This window comes from Perna viridis, chromosome 4 (assembly GCF_037379345.1).
Source record: "Perna viridis isolate PV_CMFRI_1.1 ecotype Kerala chromosome 4, ASM3737934v1, whole genome shotgun sequence".
NCBI lineage: Eukaryota > Metazoa > Mollusca > Bivalvia > Mytilida > Mytilidae > Perna > Perna viridis.
Genome location: NC_142448.1, coordinates 12,044,160 through 12,057,802, shown reverse-complemented (window position 1 = coordinate 12,057,802; position 13,643 = coordinate 12,044,160). Strand labels below are relative to the sequence as shown.

General features: G+C 33.1%; 1 protein-coding gene across 1 annotated transcript in view; it reads left to right on the top strand.

The window, feature by feature from the left end:
* The window catches only part of LOC148618876 (uncharacterized), a 90,669-nt gene extending 77,388 nt beyond the window's left edge, over positions 1-13,281 (top strand). Inside the window, exons 63-71 of the mRNA XM_088578207.1 lie at positions 4,460-4,630; positions 5,653-5,807; positions 6,706-7,549; positions 7,753-7,864; positions 9,472-9,716; positions 10,132-10,300; positions 10,723-11,394; positions 11,712-12,230; positions 12,688-13,281. Coding sequence (XP_088434333.1) covers positions 4,460-4,630; positions 5,653-5,807; positions 6,706-7,549; positions 7,753-7,864; positions 9,472-9,716; positions 10,132-10,300; positions 10,723-11,394; positions 11,712-12,230; positions 12,688-12,812 — 3,012 coding nt within the window. The 3' untranslated portion in view covers positions 12,813-13,281. The remainder of the gene's footprint in view (positions 1-4,459; positions 4,631-5,652; positions 5,808-6,705; positions 7,550-7,752; positions 7,865-9,471; positions 9,717-10,131; positions 10,301-10,722; positions 11,395-11,711; positions 12,231-12,687) is intronic.
* Positions 13,282-13,643: the final 362 nt, after the last annotated feature.

Below are 13,643 nucleotides of genomic sequence, written 5' to 3'. Positions count from 1 at the left end.
TAAACTCCTCCATTTATTGATATCAATAATTGAATTATGCATATGTTGATAAATATCCATTAACATGTGTTAATAAATATATACTGACATCAATTAATGGGGAACAAATTCCGCATTGGCTTACCATAACCATAAGACAAGTCATAAACATATAACAATGCTTCTTTCTTGAAGGTGTACTTGCATGGATGTGTTGAACTTGATGTGTCATGTTAAGGATTGACCATTTCACTTTATGTACGTTAGCTTGTTAAAATTCTGGACTAAAATTATAGGCCATGTAAGCTATTGCCATCACTTGGTATCCGTCATTGTTGTATGTCGTTGTCGTATGTTGCTGTCATATGTCGTCCTTGTCTGTTGTTGTCGTTAACAATTTTTCAAACATATTCTTCTATGAAACAAATCAAAGAATTTGGATGACATTAAGCATGATTCTTCCCTAGGGTATCCTACACAAAATGAATATTTGGATTTTTGATCCCTCAAAAAACATGGCTGCTGTTACTAAAAATAGAACATAGGGGTCAGTCAGCAGTTTTTCACATATATCTCCAAAATAGTTAAATTAAACCTAATTCTGACAAGGTTAAAGTGTTTAGCATGATGAGATCTATTTGTGGTCGAATTTTGGTGAAAACCTGTTGACCCATGTTGGAGTTATTGCCCTTTTTGGACATTTTTTGCTATTTTTGATGTTATTACTTTCAAAAATCTTGTTCTCAAAAACTACTGTACAGAATTCAATGAAAGTTGGTATTTTTGTTTTTTAGGGTATCCTTAACAAAATGAGTATTTGGATTTTTGATCGGTTAAAAAACATGGCCGCCATCACAAAAAATATAACATAGGGGTCAGACAGCAGATTTTAGCATATATCTCCAAAACTGTTAGGTTTGTCCAATATCTTTCAATTCCTGAAATATCCTTATTATAAGGCCTACAGGGATCAAAGTTGTCAGACAACTCCATGTAAGGGTTATTGTCCTTGAGAGGTGAAAAATGACTTTTTTATTTTACAGTTTTCAGCCTATATCTTGAAAACTATGATAGATAGAATGAAACTTTCATTTGCTGAAATGATTCTTATTATAAGGCCTACAATAGTCACCATGCAGGGATCAAAGTTATCAGACAACTCCATATAAGAGTTATTGCCCTTGAAAGACAATTAATTACGTTTTTTGCAGTTTTCAGTCAATATCTTGAAAACTATAATAAATAGAATGAAACTTTCGATTGATGAAATGATGCTCATGATAAGTCCTACAAAAGTCTTCACGGAGTCAAAATTGTCAGACAACTTCTTGTTAGAGTTATTGCCCTTGAAAGGCAAAAATTTAACCAGGTGAGAGATTCAGGCTCCTGGGAGCCTCTTGTTTAGATTAACAGAAACCAACAGTGTGGTATCTGTCTGTTACATAGATGGCCCTAATTTGAAAATGGTAGGGGTCATAAACTCAAAATTAATTAGGAGCATTCCTTCTGTAGTTAGTATAATCATATCAAAATTTCATAACAATTGATCAACAATAACTAAAGTCATCACATTAAAACCAAGTGAATATAAACGATGATGACACTGACACCGCTGTCAGCACCATACCAATATAGGACCACAATTTTTCCATTTCAATTCCTTAAAAAAAAAAAAAAACCTGTCATTTACTCTTCCTTAGGACTAAATTAGCAGTCAATATGTGTCACTTACTAAGAATTTACATCTATAAGGTCTTTGTTTTTACATTAGTCCTAGTTAAACAGCTCTCTATCAAAAGAGAATAAAACTGCAAAACTGTTAAGTTTTTCCACTTACAGTCATGTACTCAGCAGAAAACATTCAAAATTCTTATGAATCAAAATTACAATACCAGTATATGAAGGACTTGAAGGCTAAATCCATCGATACTGGCTCACAATTAACGCTTCAAAATCAATATTTCAATTAAATCTTGTATCAAACAATTTTGTCAACTTCTAAATAGCCTGAGAAATATTTCCTATACTATATTACTTGTTTTGCAATATAAATATATCCAGAGGCACTGCCAGTATTATTTGGTTTCAGAACCAACATAACGTGTATGTACATTCAGTACTTCACAACACTGTCATTAACTTTAGAATCTCTATTTCATTAAATCCTGTAAATCTTCTTCACAATTTAATAAAACTTAGTTATTTTTATGTGTGTAGTATTAATGCCTTTATACTTAATAAAACCCCCACCCTTTTAACAAATGTTTAAGTATGAATGAGACTTAAAATATATTTTAATGTACATGTACAAACTTTACTTTATTGGCATGAAGTCATAAACAAAAAAGATGGTTTAATTAAAAATCATATTAAGAGTTGTCAGTACATGCATTCTGACATACATGTATACATATATAGCAAAACTAAAAATTGTTGGAGCTCCTTGGGAATGAACTTACATGTACACTATACTTTTACTTGTACATAATGTCTCTATGTATAATGTAGAGTCCCCGAAACTTCATGTTACAGTAATGGGCAGCTAATTGGACTACCCCAACTCAACAGATTCCTCAATGGCATGTATTCAGCAACAAAATAGCTTGCCTCTAGCACTGCTGGAGTAATAAAAAGACCATCCTATTAGGCGTAAAAATATGTTATGTTTCCGGTCACCCTACCGACCCTCCTTCTGTCCCCTACCTAAAAGTTTTTATTTGTTATTTAAAAAAAAAAAAATAATTATGAAGTCTGCTGATTGTCTTTCAGGGAAAAGGCAGAAAATAAAGCCATAGATGATCTTTTTCTATCCTTGATGAAGAGAAATATTGGTTGTTTATATTTAGAAAATTGTAAACACACATGCCGTGAGTGTGCTGATGGCCATGGATAATCCCTTTTGGGATTCGACACTTGAATTAAATATTTTTTGTTTTGACCACCACCGTCAAAACAAAAAATATCTCAAGCTCAGACTCCCAAAAGGTATTAGGCTGTGGATTAAGTCTATTAGTTTCTGCATATTTGGATTCTAAGTTTGGTGTCACTATGACTTATTCCATGTTAAAAATTTTAGATAAAAATAAATCCCTACCTTCCGACCCTACAAAATTTTAGAATGGTGATTGAAAACATAACATTATTTTTTGGCCTTGGAGATTAACTGGCGTGCACCATTAAGTTGACGAATCTTTCTGTCTTACATGCACTTGGAAGTGTTGATTTTATCCCAAAAAGTATTTTGCTGGGTCAAAGATTCAGCAAATGCTGTAGGCTGTACAATATATAGCATAGATTATAAATTGGATCACTAGGTCACAGATCGACATTAAATCACATGATAATGCATGTAATTAAATTAATGAATGAACACGTGGTCACATGACAACTAATTTCTCCGAATACACCATGACCCACATTCACAGGTATGACTATGCCTGGGGACTGTGTAAATGCTTCAATGCTTTACACAGTCCGTGAGAGACCCCATACGATAGCCAAAGGCATTAAGAAATCCCTCTGCCTGTCATGTATTACAAATACCACATATGTATGCAAACCAGGTATAACAGTATTGTTAGCACAAAAACGAAAATTAAACCAAGGAACAGCCAGCTGATGGTCAGCATTACTCATATCGTGCAAATGATTGGATAAAACTGTGTTACGAAAGATTTTTGACAATTTTAGTGGTTTATTTCCACAAAGACAGTCAAATTATCTCTCAAAACAACGATGTTCTAGCTTTATAATGCAGGAAATGAAGAGTGTGTTAACATATATTCAGAAAGTGCTATTTTTTTCGACTATATTGTTATAGTGTTATTAAATAACACTATAACAATAAAGTAAAAAAAAATAGCACTTTATAATAGAGCTCTTTATAATTTGTGACTTATTTCAGGAATACCTAACAGTCTCAATGGTCTCAGAGTAGCATGCTCACCTCGAGTGTAGGAGGTTGTGGGTGTGATCCCTAGCCTAGTCACACCGAAAACTTTAAAATTGGTAGTCCCTGCTTATCTGCCAAACATGCAGTATTTAAGGGGAAAGAGTGATGACTGGTTGGCTCAGAGTCAGAATAATGTTTCCTTGTTGGGTGGCATGCCTACATGCTGGTTGTTACTTCTGTAAGCTGCCACAATGAAGATCTGGCTCAATTGTACTTGTCCTGAAATGCATTAGAAATCTGCCATGGGACTTCAAACAATAATCAATCTACCAATCAATTAAGATCATCAAATCTAATTATAGTGTTAAATATTTTGTAATTTAACTGTAGAGTGTTTTATTTTCTTGAAAATTTTGCAACATCTTTATATTTGCAAGATTTCTTTTGGCTACAGGAAGGCAAAACCAAAAATCTTTTAAGTTTCTTTTAACATTTCAAATCTCTGATACCAAGCTATGAAAGATGTTTTCTTGAATATGGAAACTGTCATAGACAAACGTCATTGCATGGCATGACTTTATTTTTCAGTGGGCCATCTATCCATTAGCAGATAATGTAAAAAGTGACGTGTATCATTACCAAGTGTCTGTTTATACTGGAATAGGTCAGAACTCTGGAACCACATCTAAAGTTTACTTTGTACTGGGAGGAGAAGAAGGGGACACTGAAGTTAGACTTCTACAGGATGAAGAAAAACGGGTAGGTAGTATGTACTGTTTGTGTGTGTGTGGTGGGGCGGACAATAAAATAAAGTAGGACTTTTTTATACCCTTCTTTGAAAGTATGAGGTATACAGTGATCATGGTGTCTGTTTATCTGTTTGCCCATTCATCTGTTTAAATGTCCAGACAATAACTTGAGTAAATGTAAATGGATCTCTTTGAAATTGAAGCACAAGTTGTCATATCACAGAAGGACAAAAAAAACAAAAACATTTTTATGATGTGATTAATTGTGAATTGATCTCTTTAAATTTGTACCACAAAGTGTCATACCACAAAACAAAGGCTGGTATTGAATTATGGGGTTGTGACTCAAACCGTTTAAGATGGAGATAAAAAAGTAGCCATAAATAATTTTTTTTATGATGTCTAGACAATAACTTGAATGAATCTCTGCCAACAAAGCAAGGATGGTTTTGATTTTGGTGGTTATTACTTGAACAATTTATGAACTAGGGACCAGAAACAAGCATTTTCATGATGTCTGGGCAATAACTTGAATGGTAGTGATTGGATCATTTTGAAATTGTTGTACAGGGTGCTTAATACCACAAAAGGATTGCTGTGATTGATTTTGGGTGTCATGACCTTTACCCATAAGGAATAAAGGACCAGAAAAAAACATTTTTCTGATGGACAAATAATAACTTGAGTGAAAGTGAATAGATCTCTGAAATTGTACCATACTTTGAAAGAAAGCTGGTATTGATTTTGGGGTTCTGCTTATTGAGGAATAAGGGGACAAATACTGTTAAGGGCCACTGAATTTCTGGTCAAATTCTTTTCCTTTGTCAAATATTTAATCACAATCAAAATTCAGAGTTGTATCAAGCTTGAATGATGCGCTTATACTTGCCCTGACTGTTCAGGGTTCAACATCTGGTTCAGGATCAAGCCATGCACTGCAAAGCATTTTGTTTTAACATGGACTTCAATTGCCAGAGTGGTAGGAAGATTTACTTCGAAAGAAAAAAAACTGAAATTTGATTTTACTTTCAGCCAATGGTGAGAGGAAGTGTTAACAATTACTTACTTAGCGTACCAGAATCTCTTGGTAATCTGATGTTCCTCAGAATGTGGCTTGATGAGAGTGAGAAGATAGATGATTGGTTGCTAAACATGGTATTGATTCGAGATGTTCAGTCTGATGATAAGTAAGTTTTGCTGATTGAATGATTGTTGTTAGTTAAACATTCAGGAGAACAAATTGTAACAAAATTATTTTTGAAACAGAAATAAATGGGTATGGCAAAGAAAACAAGAAAAGGCTTAATTTTTACTGTCACTTGAAAATGGGAGAAATGGGCAGGGGCAAAAGATTTGTTACCATCTGTAGTGGGTCCATGGCAACTACTATGTTACAAATCTAAAGGTAGGGGTATTTTCCCTGGACAAAGCATGGCACTTTGAAGATGGTTGCCCCTAATCAGGTTTATCTTTAAAGCCTGACAATCCCAATGCATAGACTACCGGTACACCATTAAACTGTGTGGGGTACACTTTTTCAAAGCTTCATTGCCTGACCATCCAACCGATGAATAGAATTTGAAGTACTTATAGTAGCCTTCTAAAACAAGTTTATCATTGATAATTTTACCCCACCTCAACGAATGGGTGGTAAATTGGAATCACCTTTCTGTCGGATTTCATCACAATTAACTCCCCTCCCAATGAATGGATGTATTTCAAATTTGTGTTTCATGGGACTTTGCCATTTTGATAATTAAACTTGATGAGTTTCTTCTTTGGCTTCATCTTAAGTTCCATGTAGACTTTTTTTAAAAATATTTTAAGAAATAAAAAATCTGCAATATTTTGTTTATCATAAGTACCAACTATGGCAGTGACAGAAACTCATTCAAATGTGGGTTTGACATAAGTAGACAATGTTATTGTTCAAATTAGAAAATGTAGTACATGTAATTCATGAAAAGTCAGGCAGGATTTTAGGTTGTGTTAATTATGAGTTTCCTCACCTTTGATAAATATAAATCTTGCATTGAATAGTTTCAAACCTCCTTGGTATTAAACATTTACTATATGATATTGCAGATATGCATTCCTCTTCAACAAGTGGTTTGCCTTTGACAAAGATGAAGGACAAATTGACCATTTGATTCCTGTAGCCACAGCTGAGGAGATGAGTGCATTTGGACATTTGTTTTTCTCTAAGACTAGGAAGGACTTGACAGATGGTCATTTGTGGTTTTCAGTTGTATCTAGACCAATGCATAGCACATTTACTAGAGCCCAGCGACTGTCCTGCTGTCTGTCTTTACTGTTTATGACCATGATTAGCAACTGTATGTGGTACAAAACTGACAGCAATCAAAATGATGGAGATATATCACAGAATGTACACCTTGGCCCATTCAGCTTCTCATCACAAGAGTTCTTTACCAGTCTTTTTGGAAGCTTAATTGTTGTCCCACTCAATTTATTGATTGTCACTTTGTTCAGAAAGAGTAAACCTCATATACATGCCTCTTCTGTCAAGGTTAACACTATAGAGGTCAAAGAGGAAAAAGGACGAGGATCTGAGAGGAAAAATAGCATAGTTGCCTTTAACCGTGAATTAGATTGTGCTACACCTAGTGGCATTGATGCCCACTTCACCCCATCACCAGACCTTGAAAATGACTACCACAACGCAAGTGACAATTCAGTTTCCATGTCACCGTCTTCTAATAACCTGAAGAAAAAAAACAGATCTAATTACCCATTACCACACTGCTGTCTATATGTTGCATGGATTTTGGTTGCTCTTTCTGTATTGGCTGCTGGTTTCTTTACAATTCTTTATAGTATGGAGTGGGGTTCCAGTAAATCTTCTAAATGGTTGACATCATTTGTGTTATCATTTGTAGAATCTGTCCTACTAATACAGCCTCTTAAGGTAAATAGTTATATACCATTAACAATTGAAAAGACTTTTTGTTGGGCAATTATGAGTTAAAGCTATAGAAAATTTACAGTTACAGTAAAGGTTTCATTGTCAAAATAAGAAAGAAACATGACTTATTTTTCAGTTAATAATGACTATGATTGTCTTGATGTTGTTTTTTAGGTGATAATGCCTATGACTGTCTCGTTTTTCAGGTGATAATGCTAGCCATATTGATAGCTCTGGTTTTTAAGACTGTAGATGCTGATGACAGTGTGGAGGAGGTGTTTGTTATTGGTAGAGAAAAAACTGGAACTGTTTATCCAGGTAAAATTTCCTCAGACATTTCTGTTATTTGGTCTTGTTTTACTTCTTAAGGTTAGATTCATGTTTAACCATTGTTTTTGGTCAGATTTGCAATGTTTTGTTTTGTTTCAGATTAATTACATGGAAGAATTCCTTTTCTTATTATAAATTATTTATTGCCTCACTGACATTTTGTTATGGATTCTAATTTTTAGATATTTATGTTTAATAATAGAGGACAAAGTTCTTATAGGAGTAATCAGTACAAATTTAACCTTTGACCTATAAGCACTGAGAGCCCAATTTCAGTCTGACAATTTTTTTTGTTTTTTTTTTATCTCAAACGAAAACAAAATGTTTATCTTTTCATTCTCATATCTTAAAATTTTGTTAAATCATGAAGAACAATTAATCCTAGTTGATATAAAACTGTAAAAGGCATATTCAGTTTTAGCTCACATAGCCAAAGGTCATGTGAGCTATTGCCATCACATGGCATCTTGTCATCGTCCATCGTCGTCAACAATAGGGGTCAAATAGTATACAAATAGATTGTGATAGGGTAAATGTGTTCAGCATGATAAGATCTGTCTGTGATCAAATTTTCATTTTAATCTGTTGAGCTATGTTGGAGTTATTGCTTTTTTTTTTACTTTTTTTTTGCTATTTTTAATGTTATTTCTTTCAAAAATCTTCTCCTCTGACACTACTTGACCAATTGGAACCAAACTTGGTATGAATGTTTCTTTGGGTATCCTGCATAGAATTGATGTGGAGATTTTTTATCTTTTGAAAAACATGGTTGCCATTACTAAAAATAGAAGATGGGGTCAGGCAGTAGTTTTTTGCCTGTAACTCCAAAACTGTTTAGCCAAATTCTGACATGGTGTAAAAGTGCTCAGCATGATGAGATCTATCTGTGATCAAATTTTCATTATAATCTGTTAAGCCATGTTGGAGTTATTGGTTTTTTTTACTTTTTTTGCTATTTTTAATGTTATTTCTTTCAACAAATCCTCTCCTCTGACACTACTTAATCAATTGGAACCAAACTTGGTATGAATGTTCCTTGGGGTATCCTGCATAGAATGAGGTGGGGATTTTTGATCAGTTGAAAAATATGGCCACCATTACTAAAAATAGAACATAGGGGTCAGGCAGTAGTTTTTTGCATGTATCTCCAAAACTGTTAGGTTTAGCCAAACTTTTTCAATTGCTGAAATGATCCTTATTATAAGGCCTTCACAAGTCTTCAGGGATCAAAGTTGTCAGGTGACTCCTTGTAAGAGTTATTGCCCTTGAAGGATGAAAATTGACCCAATTTTTTTTTATTTTTTTTTTTTTTTACAGTTAGAAAGAACAGATAAAAAGAAACTTTCAATTTCTGAAATGATCCTTATAATACGTCCTACCAATGTCTTCTTTTGTCAAAATTGTTGAACAACTCCTTGTTAAATTTGTTGCCCTTGAAAGACAAACTTAAAGCAGATGAGCGATTAAGAAATCTGTATATTCAACTTCATCCTCTTACAGGTTACACCTGACTCATATTGTAAAGATGTTATTAGAAAATTTTAATAACTCTTTCAGTTAAAATTGTATCATTCATTTTAAATCTCTTGTTTCAGAGCATCGTCAGAAATTTGTTAGTGACTCTGTAGATCTTTCAAGGATTACTGAAGCTAAAGAACACCGTCTGAAGATGAATAGACTTTTTGACACAATGCGTAAAATCCTGATATATGTAGTGTATTTATCAGTTGTTGCAGTTTTGGCCTATGAGAACAAAGATGTTAACTTCTATCCAACATACAGCAACTTACAAAATATGCTGATTCAGCCAGCAACCAAAAACCACAAAAACTTTGCAAATGTAAGCTACTTTGTATTTTTAATAGGGCATGAAAATAATTTACATAATTGAACTTTATGTTAAACATTAAAAATAAACATGAATGACTGGTTAAATTTATAATTAAATAAAATATAACCTATCTTATAATAAAGCTTAATCCCTACCTTTTCTACTACTAAATACAACATATAATGTAATATGAAAATGATTTGACTATCTTTTTTATGGTATGCATACATATTTTGGCTTGTTCATTTATGTATTTTGGGTTCCACACCTATTATATACATCATTTAGGATCACTGTATTGTCTGAAATTATATATTTTGTGCATTGGTCACCAAAAACATGAGTATTATAAACAGCTGAGTATGTCCTTACATTGTTGATATGGATTAAGTAAATCAATCGTATTTTATTATGTGAATTATAGTTGCAGTCCACAAAGGAGTTTTACAATTGGATGGATGAAACAGTACTACCAGGACTTTACTCCAATGGATGGTTAAATGCTTCTATAGAGGAGCTGAAACCATTCATCAGTGACAATGCATTCTATAGACTGGGTTCACCAAGACTTAGGCAAGCCAGGATAGATAACAGTGGGTACTAAATGGGATTGATACTTTTAAACAAAGGATTAGAAGGTCTTAGGCTTTGAATTTTCTTTTGACATTACCAAATTTTTTTATACATGTATTACTAATTGGGCAGTAAGGCTAATAAGTCTACAGACATATATATATATATATATATAATGTGATGGGACTTCCAATAATAGACCAGTTTTGAACCTCTACAAAAGCTAGGAAATAAGCTTTGAGTTTGATAATTTTATATCAGTTGTAGAAATTTGCAAATCTTATTCTGACTGAAAAACTACAGTATTTCATACATGTTTAAATTGTGTTTACCCTAGTTATAAATGCTCAAGAAAGAAAATCTGGTTTGATAGAGTCTAGTTTTGTTTTGCAGTCTTATATAATTTTTTAAGTTTGTTAAATCTCTATAATTTGTTTCATAGTAAATTGCAAGACACCACTTCAGATCAGAGAATACATTACTGAATGTTACCCAAGCTATGAGACAAAGACTTATGAAAACCGGGACTTCACTGAAGGATGGGACGAGGTGTCCATTAATGAAACTTTTGATGAGTGGAAATACCAGGACACATTTGACTTGGATGGGTTACCAACAGTTGGACGATATGCTTCCTACAGTGGTGGTGGTTATGTGGCTAAACTAGGAACAACTATAGAAGAGGCTAGTGATACATTACAGTATCTACAAAACACTAGCTGGATTGACAGGAGAACAAGAGGAGTTTTCGTTGAGTTTAACCTTTTCAATCCTAATGTCAATCTTTTTTGCTCTGTGATATTACTGTTGGAGTTTCCACCTACTGGCTCAGTTTTCCCATACTGGGAAGTAAGACCAGTTGTATTGTATCGTTATGTAGGTGCAAGTGCCATATTCTTGTTTGTCTTTGATGTTATATTTGCTGCATATACCCTGTATTATCTGATAGACTTTATAAAACTGATCAGGGCCAAAGGATGGAGAGGATACTTCACTGGATTCTGGAATGTTGTGGATTTTGTCAACATAATACTATCCATCATCTGCTGTGCATTCTATGGTGTTCATTTTGTCATTACAAAGCTACTGCTCAACAAATTTCATGAAAATAGAGGTAAGGACATCAAAATGTTTTATCAATCTTCTTTTGATATAGGTGTGTGCTCTAAGAACAACCAAGATAAGATACAGTGTTTTATAAATAGTAAGAAAGCATGAAAGTATTGACACCACACTTCAATGCATTCAAGGTTCCCAGTAATCCTTAATGATAAGAAGTATATATTAGAAAGAATGTGTTTAAAAAAGGAAAGACAAACAACAAACATAATAGGACAAGTTTACAAATATTGATATCAACTTTATTTCTAGTTGAGCTAAGAGTTTTTCCTTTACATGTATTGATTAAACAGTGCATATTTAATATTTCAGATGATTTCATCAACTTACAGAGAATAGTACTGTGGGATGAACTCTTTGGTGTTATGCTAGGATTCATTCTATTTTTGTCCATGTTGAAGACGCTCAAATTAGTTCGGTTCAATGCCAAAATAGCTCAACTGTATGGCACAATAACCAAGTCTTCTAAACCACTGTTAAACTATATGATAGTTTTCCTAATATCCTTCTCAGCATTTGTATCTTGTGGATACTTACTGTTTGGACCCCATGACTATGAATATTCGTCATTTATACGAACATCAGAGACACTTATGTCTATGTTGATGATGAAAGTGAACATTGATACTGTACTTGTGGTCAGTGGATTGCTAGGGTCACTTTACATCTTCTTCTTTGTCTTATTTGTTGTGTTTGTGCTGTTGAATATTCTTCTCAGTATTATCAATGAAGCATTTGCTGACAGTCGTAAAGATCCATCGTGTCAGTCAGATGACCCACAAATGGTTGACTTCCTGTTAGGCCAACTGAAGAGGTTCATATGGGGAGCAGGTAAACTATTCTTAAATTTACATAATGCACTTACAGGTCCTTCACTAATAAAATTGAAAGTGCCTTGAGAGATACAGGACTAAATTCTTGGTTCCTGAGAGATAAACTTAATGTGCATGTATGTGATGAGATTTAATTTTATACTTTAAAAAAGCCTTTTGCAAAAACATTGATAATGAGTGCAGTTAAAGTACTGATTTAATAAGTTAATTATATTCTCCACATAAGTTACCATATATCATTGTGTTCATGGACCTCAATTCTGGTGCATTTACAGTAAAATGTTATATAAGTATGCCATACCATGTGGAAGATGGAATTATAATTTGTCTAAGTGATTCTATGCAACCAAATTTTTATTTTCTATTGAAATAATGCCTATATTTTAGACTTGAAATTGCAATGACTGTACAACCATATTGTGTAGCACAACAGTGGGATCTTGTTCTATTTTCAGATCGTAGTAACCAGAAGAAAAGACCAGAAGACACCTGTATCTATAACAGAATGGATAAGTTGGAGAGAAAAATGGACCGTTATTTTATCAAAGTTATTGCAGACGAGAAGAACAATGTTTACTGAATAAAAATGTGAAAACACTGCTTCATTTACATGTTGATTGATTAACATGTAACCGATATAACATCATCAGTTTGACATGTAACCAATATAACATCATCAGTTTGAAAAGAAAATCAGTTTTTTAACTTAAAATTGTTTTAGTGGATGTTTGTTTAATTACATTGGTTTTGTTATTGCCTGTTATTTTGTCACCTTTTTATTGTTTTTTTATTAAGTTTAATTTGTTACATCAAATTGTTGTTGAATATTTTTTTTTAACCATTAGTGAGTACATTAAAATAAAGTAATCAAAAAAATTTTAAAAAAGAATAAAAAAACACTTTACATTTTGAAGTAGTAGCTGAAAAGTTTGAACAACTACCATGTAGGAAAATACAAATGTATATCAAGAAGCAGTGTTGATGAGTTTGTTGAACTGGATTTTAATGTTATTAAGTTTTTTAGTTAAATAAATGCACAACTAAATTAATTGTTTATTGAAAAATGTATATGTATAAGACTATATAAGAATTTCATCTGAATGAGTGAAGACAAACAAAATGACTCAACAACTTAGATGCAAGTGCAGTCTTTGAGAAATCATCAAATGTTCAGACGAAATAAGATGTGTTACTCTTGCCTTAAGGTGTCTTATACATGTTGTCTCTTCTGCTAAGGACATTGATACATCCATTCCTTCAGTCATGGAAACCCATAAAGGAATTAATTTGGTAAGCAGTTTCAACATGACACTGTGTATGAGACTTGGGAATGTTTACCGAACATCATCTTTTGAAATTTCATGGGTGATTGATCCTACAGACATAAATTAATAATAAAATTTCATGGATG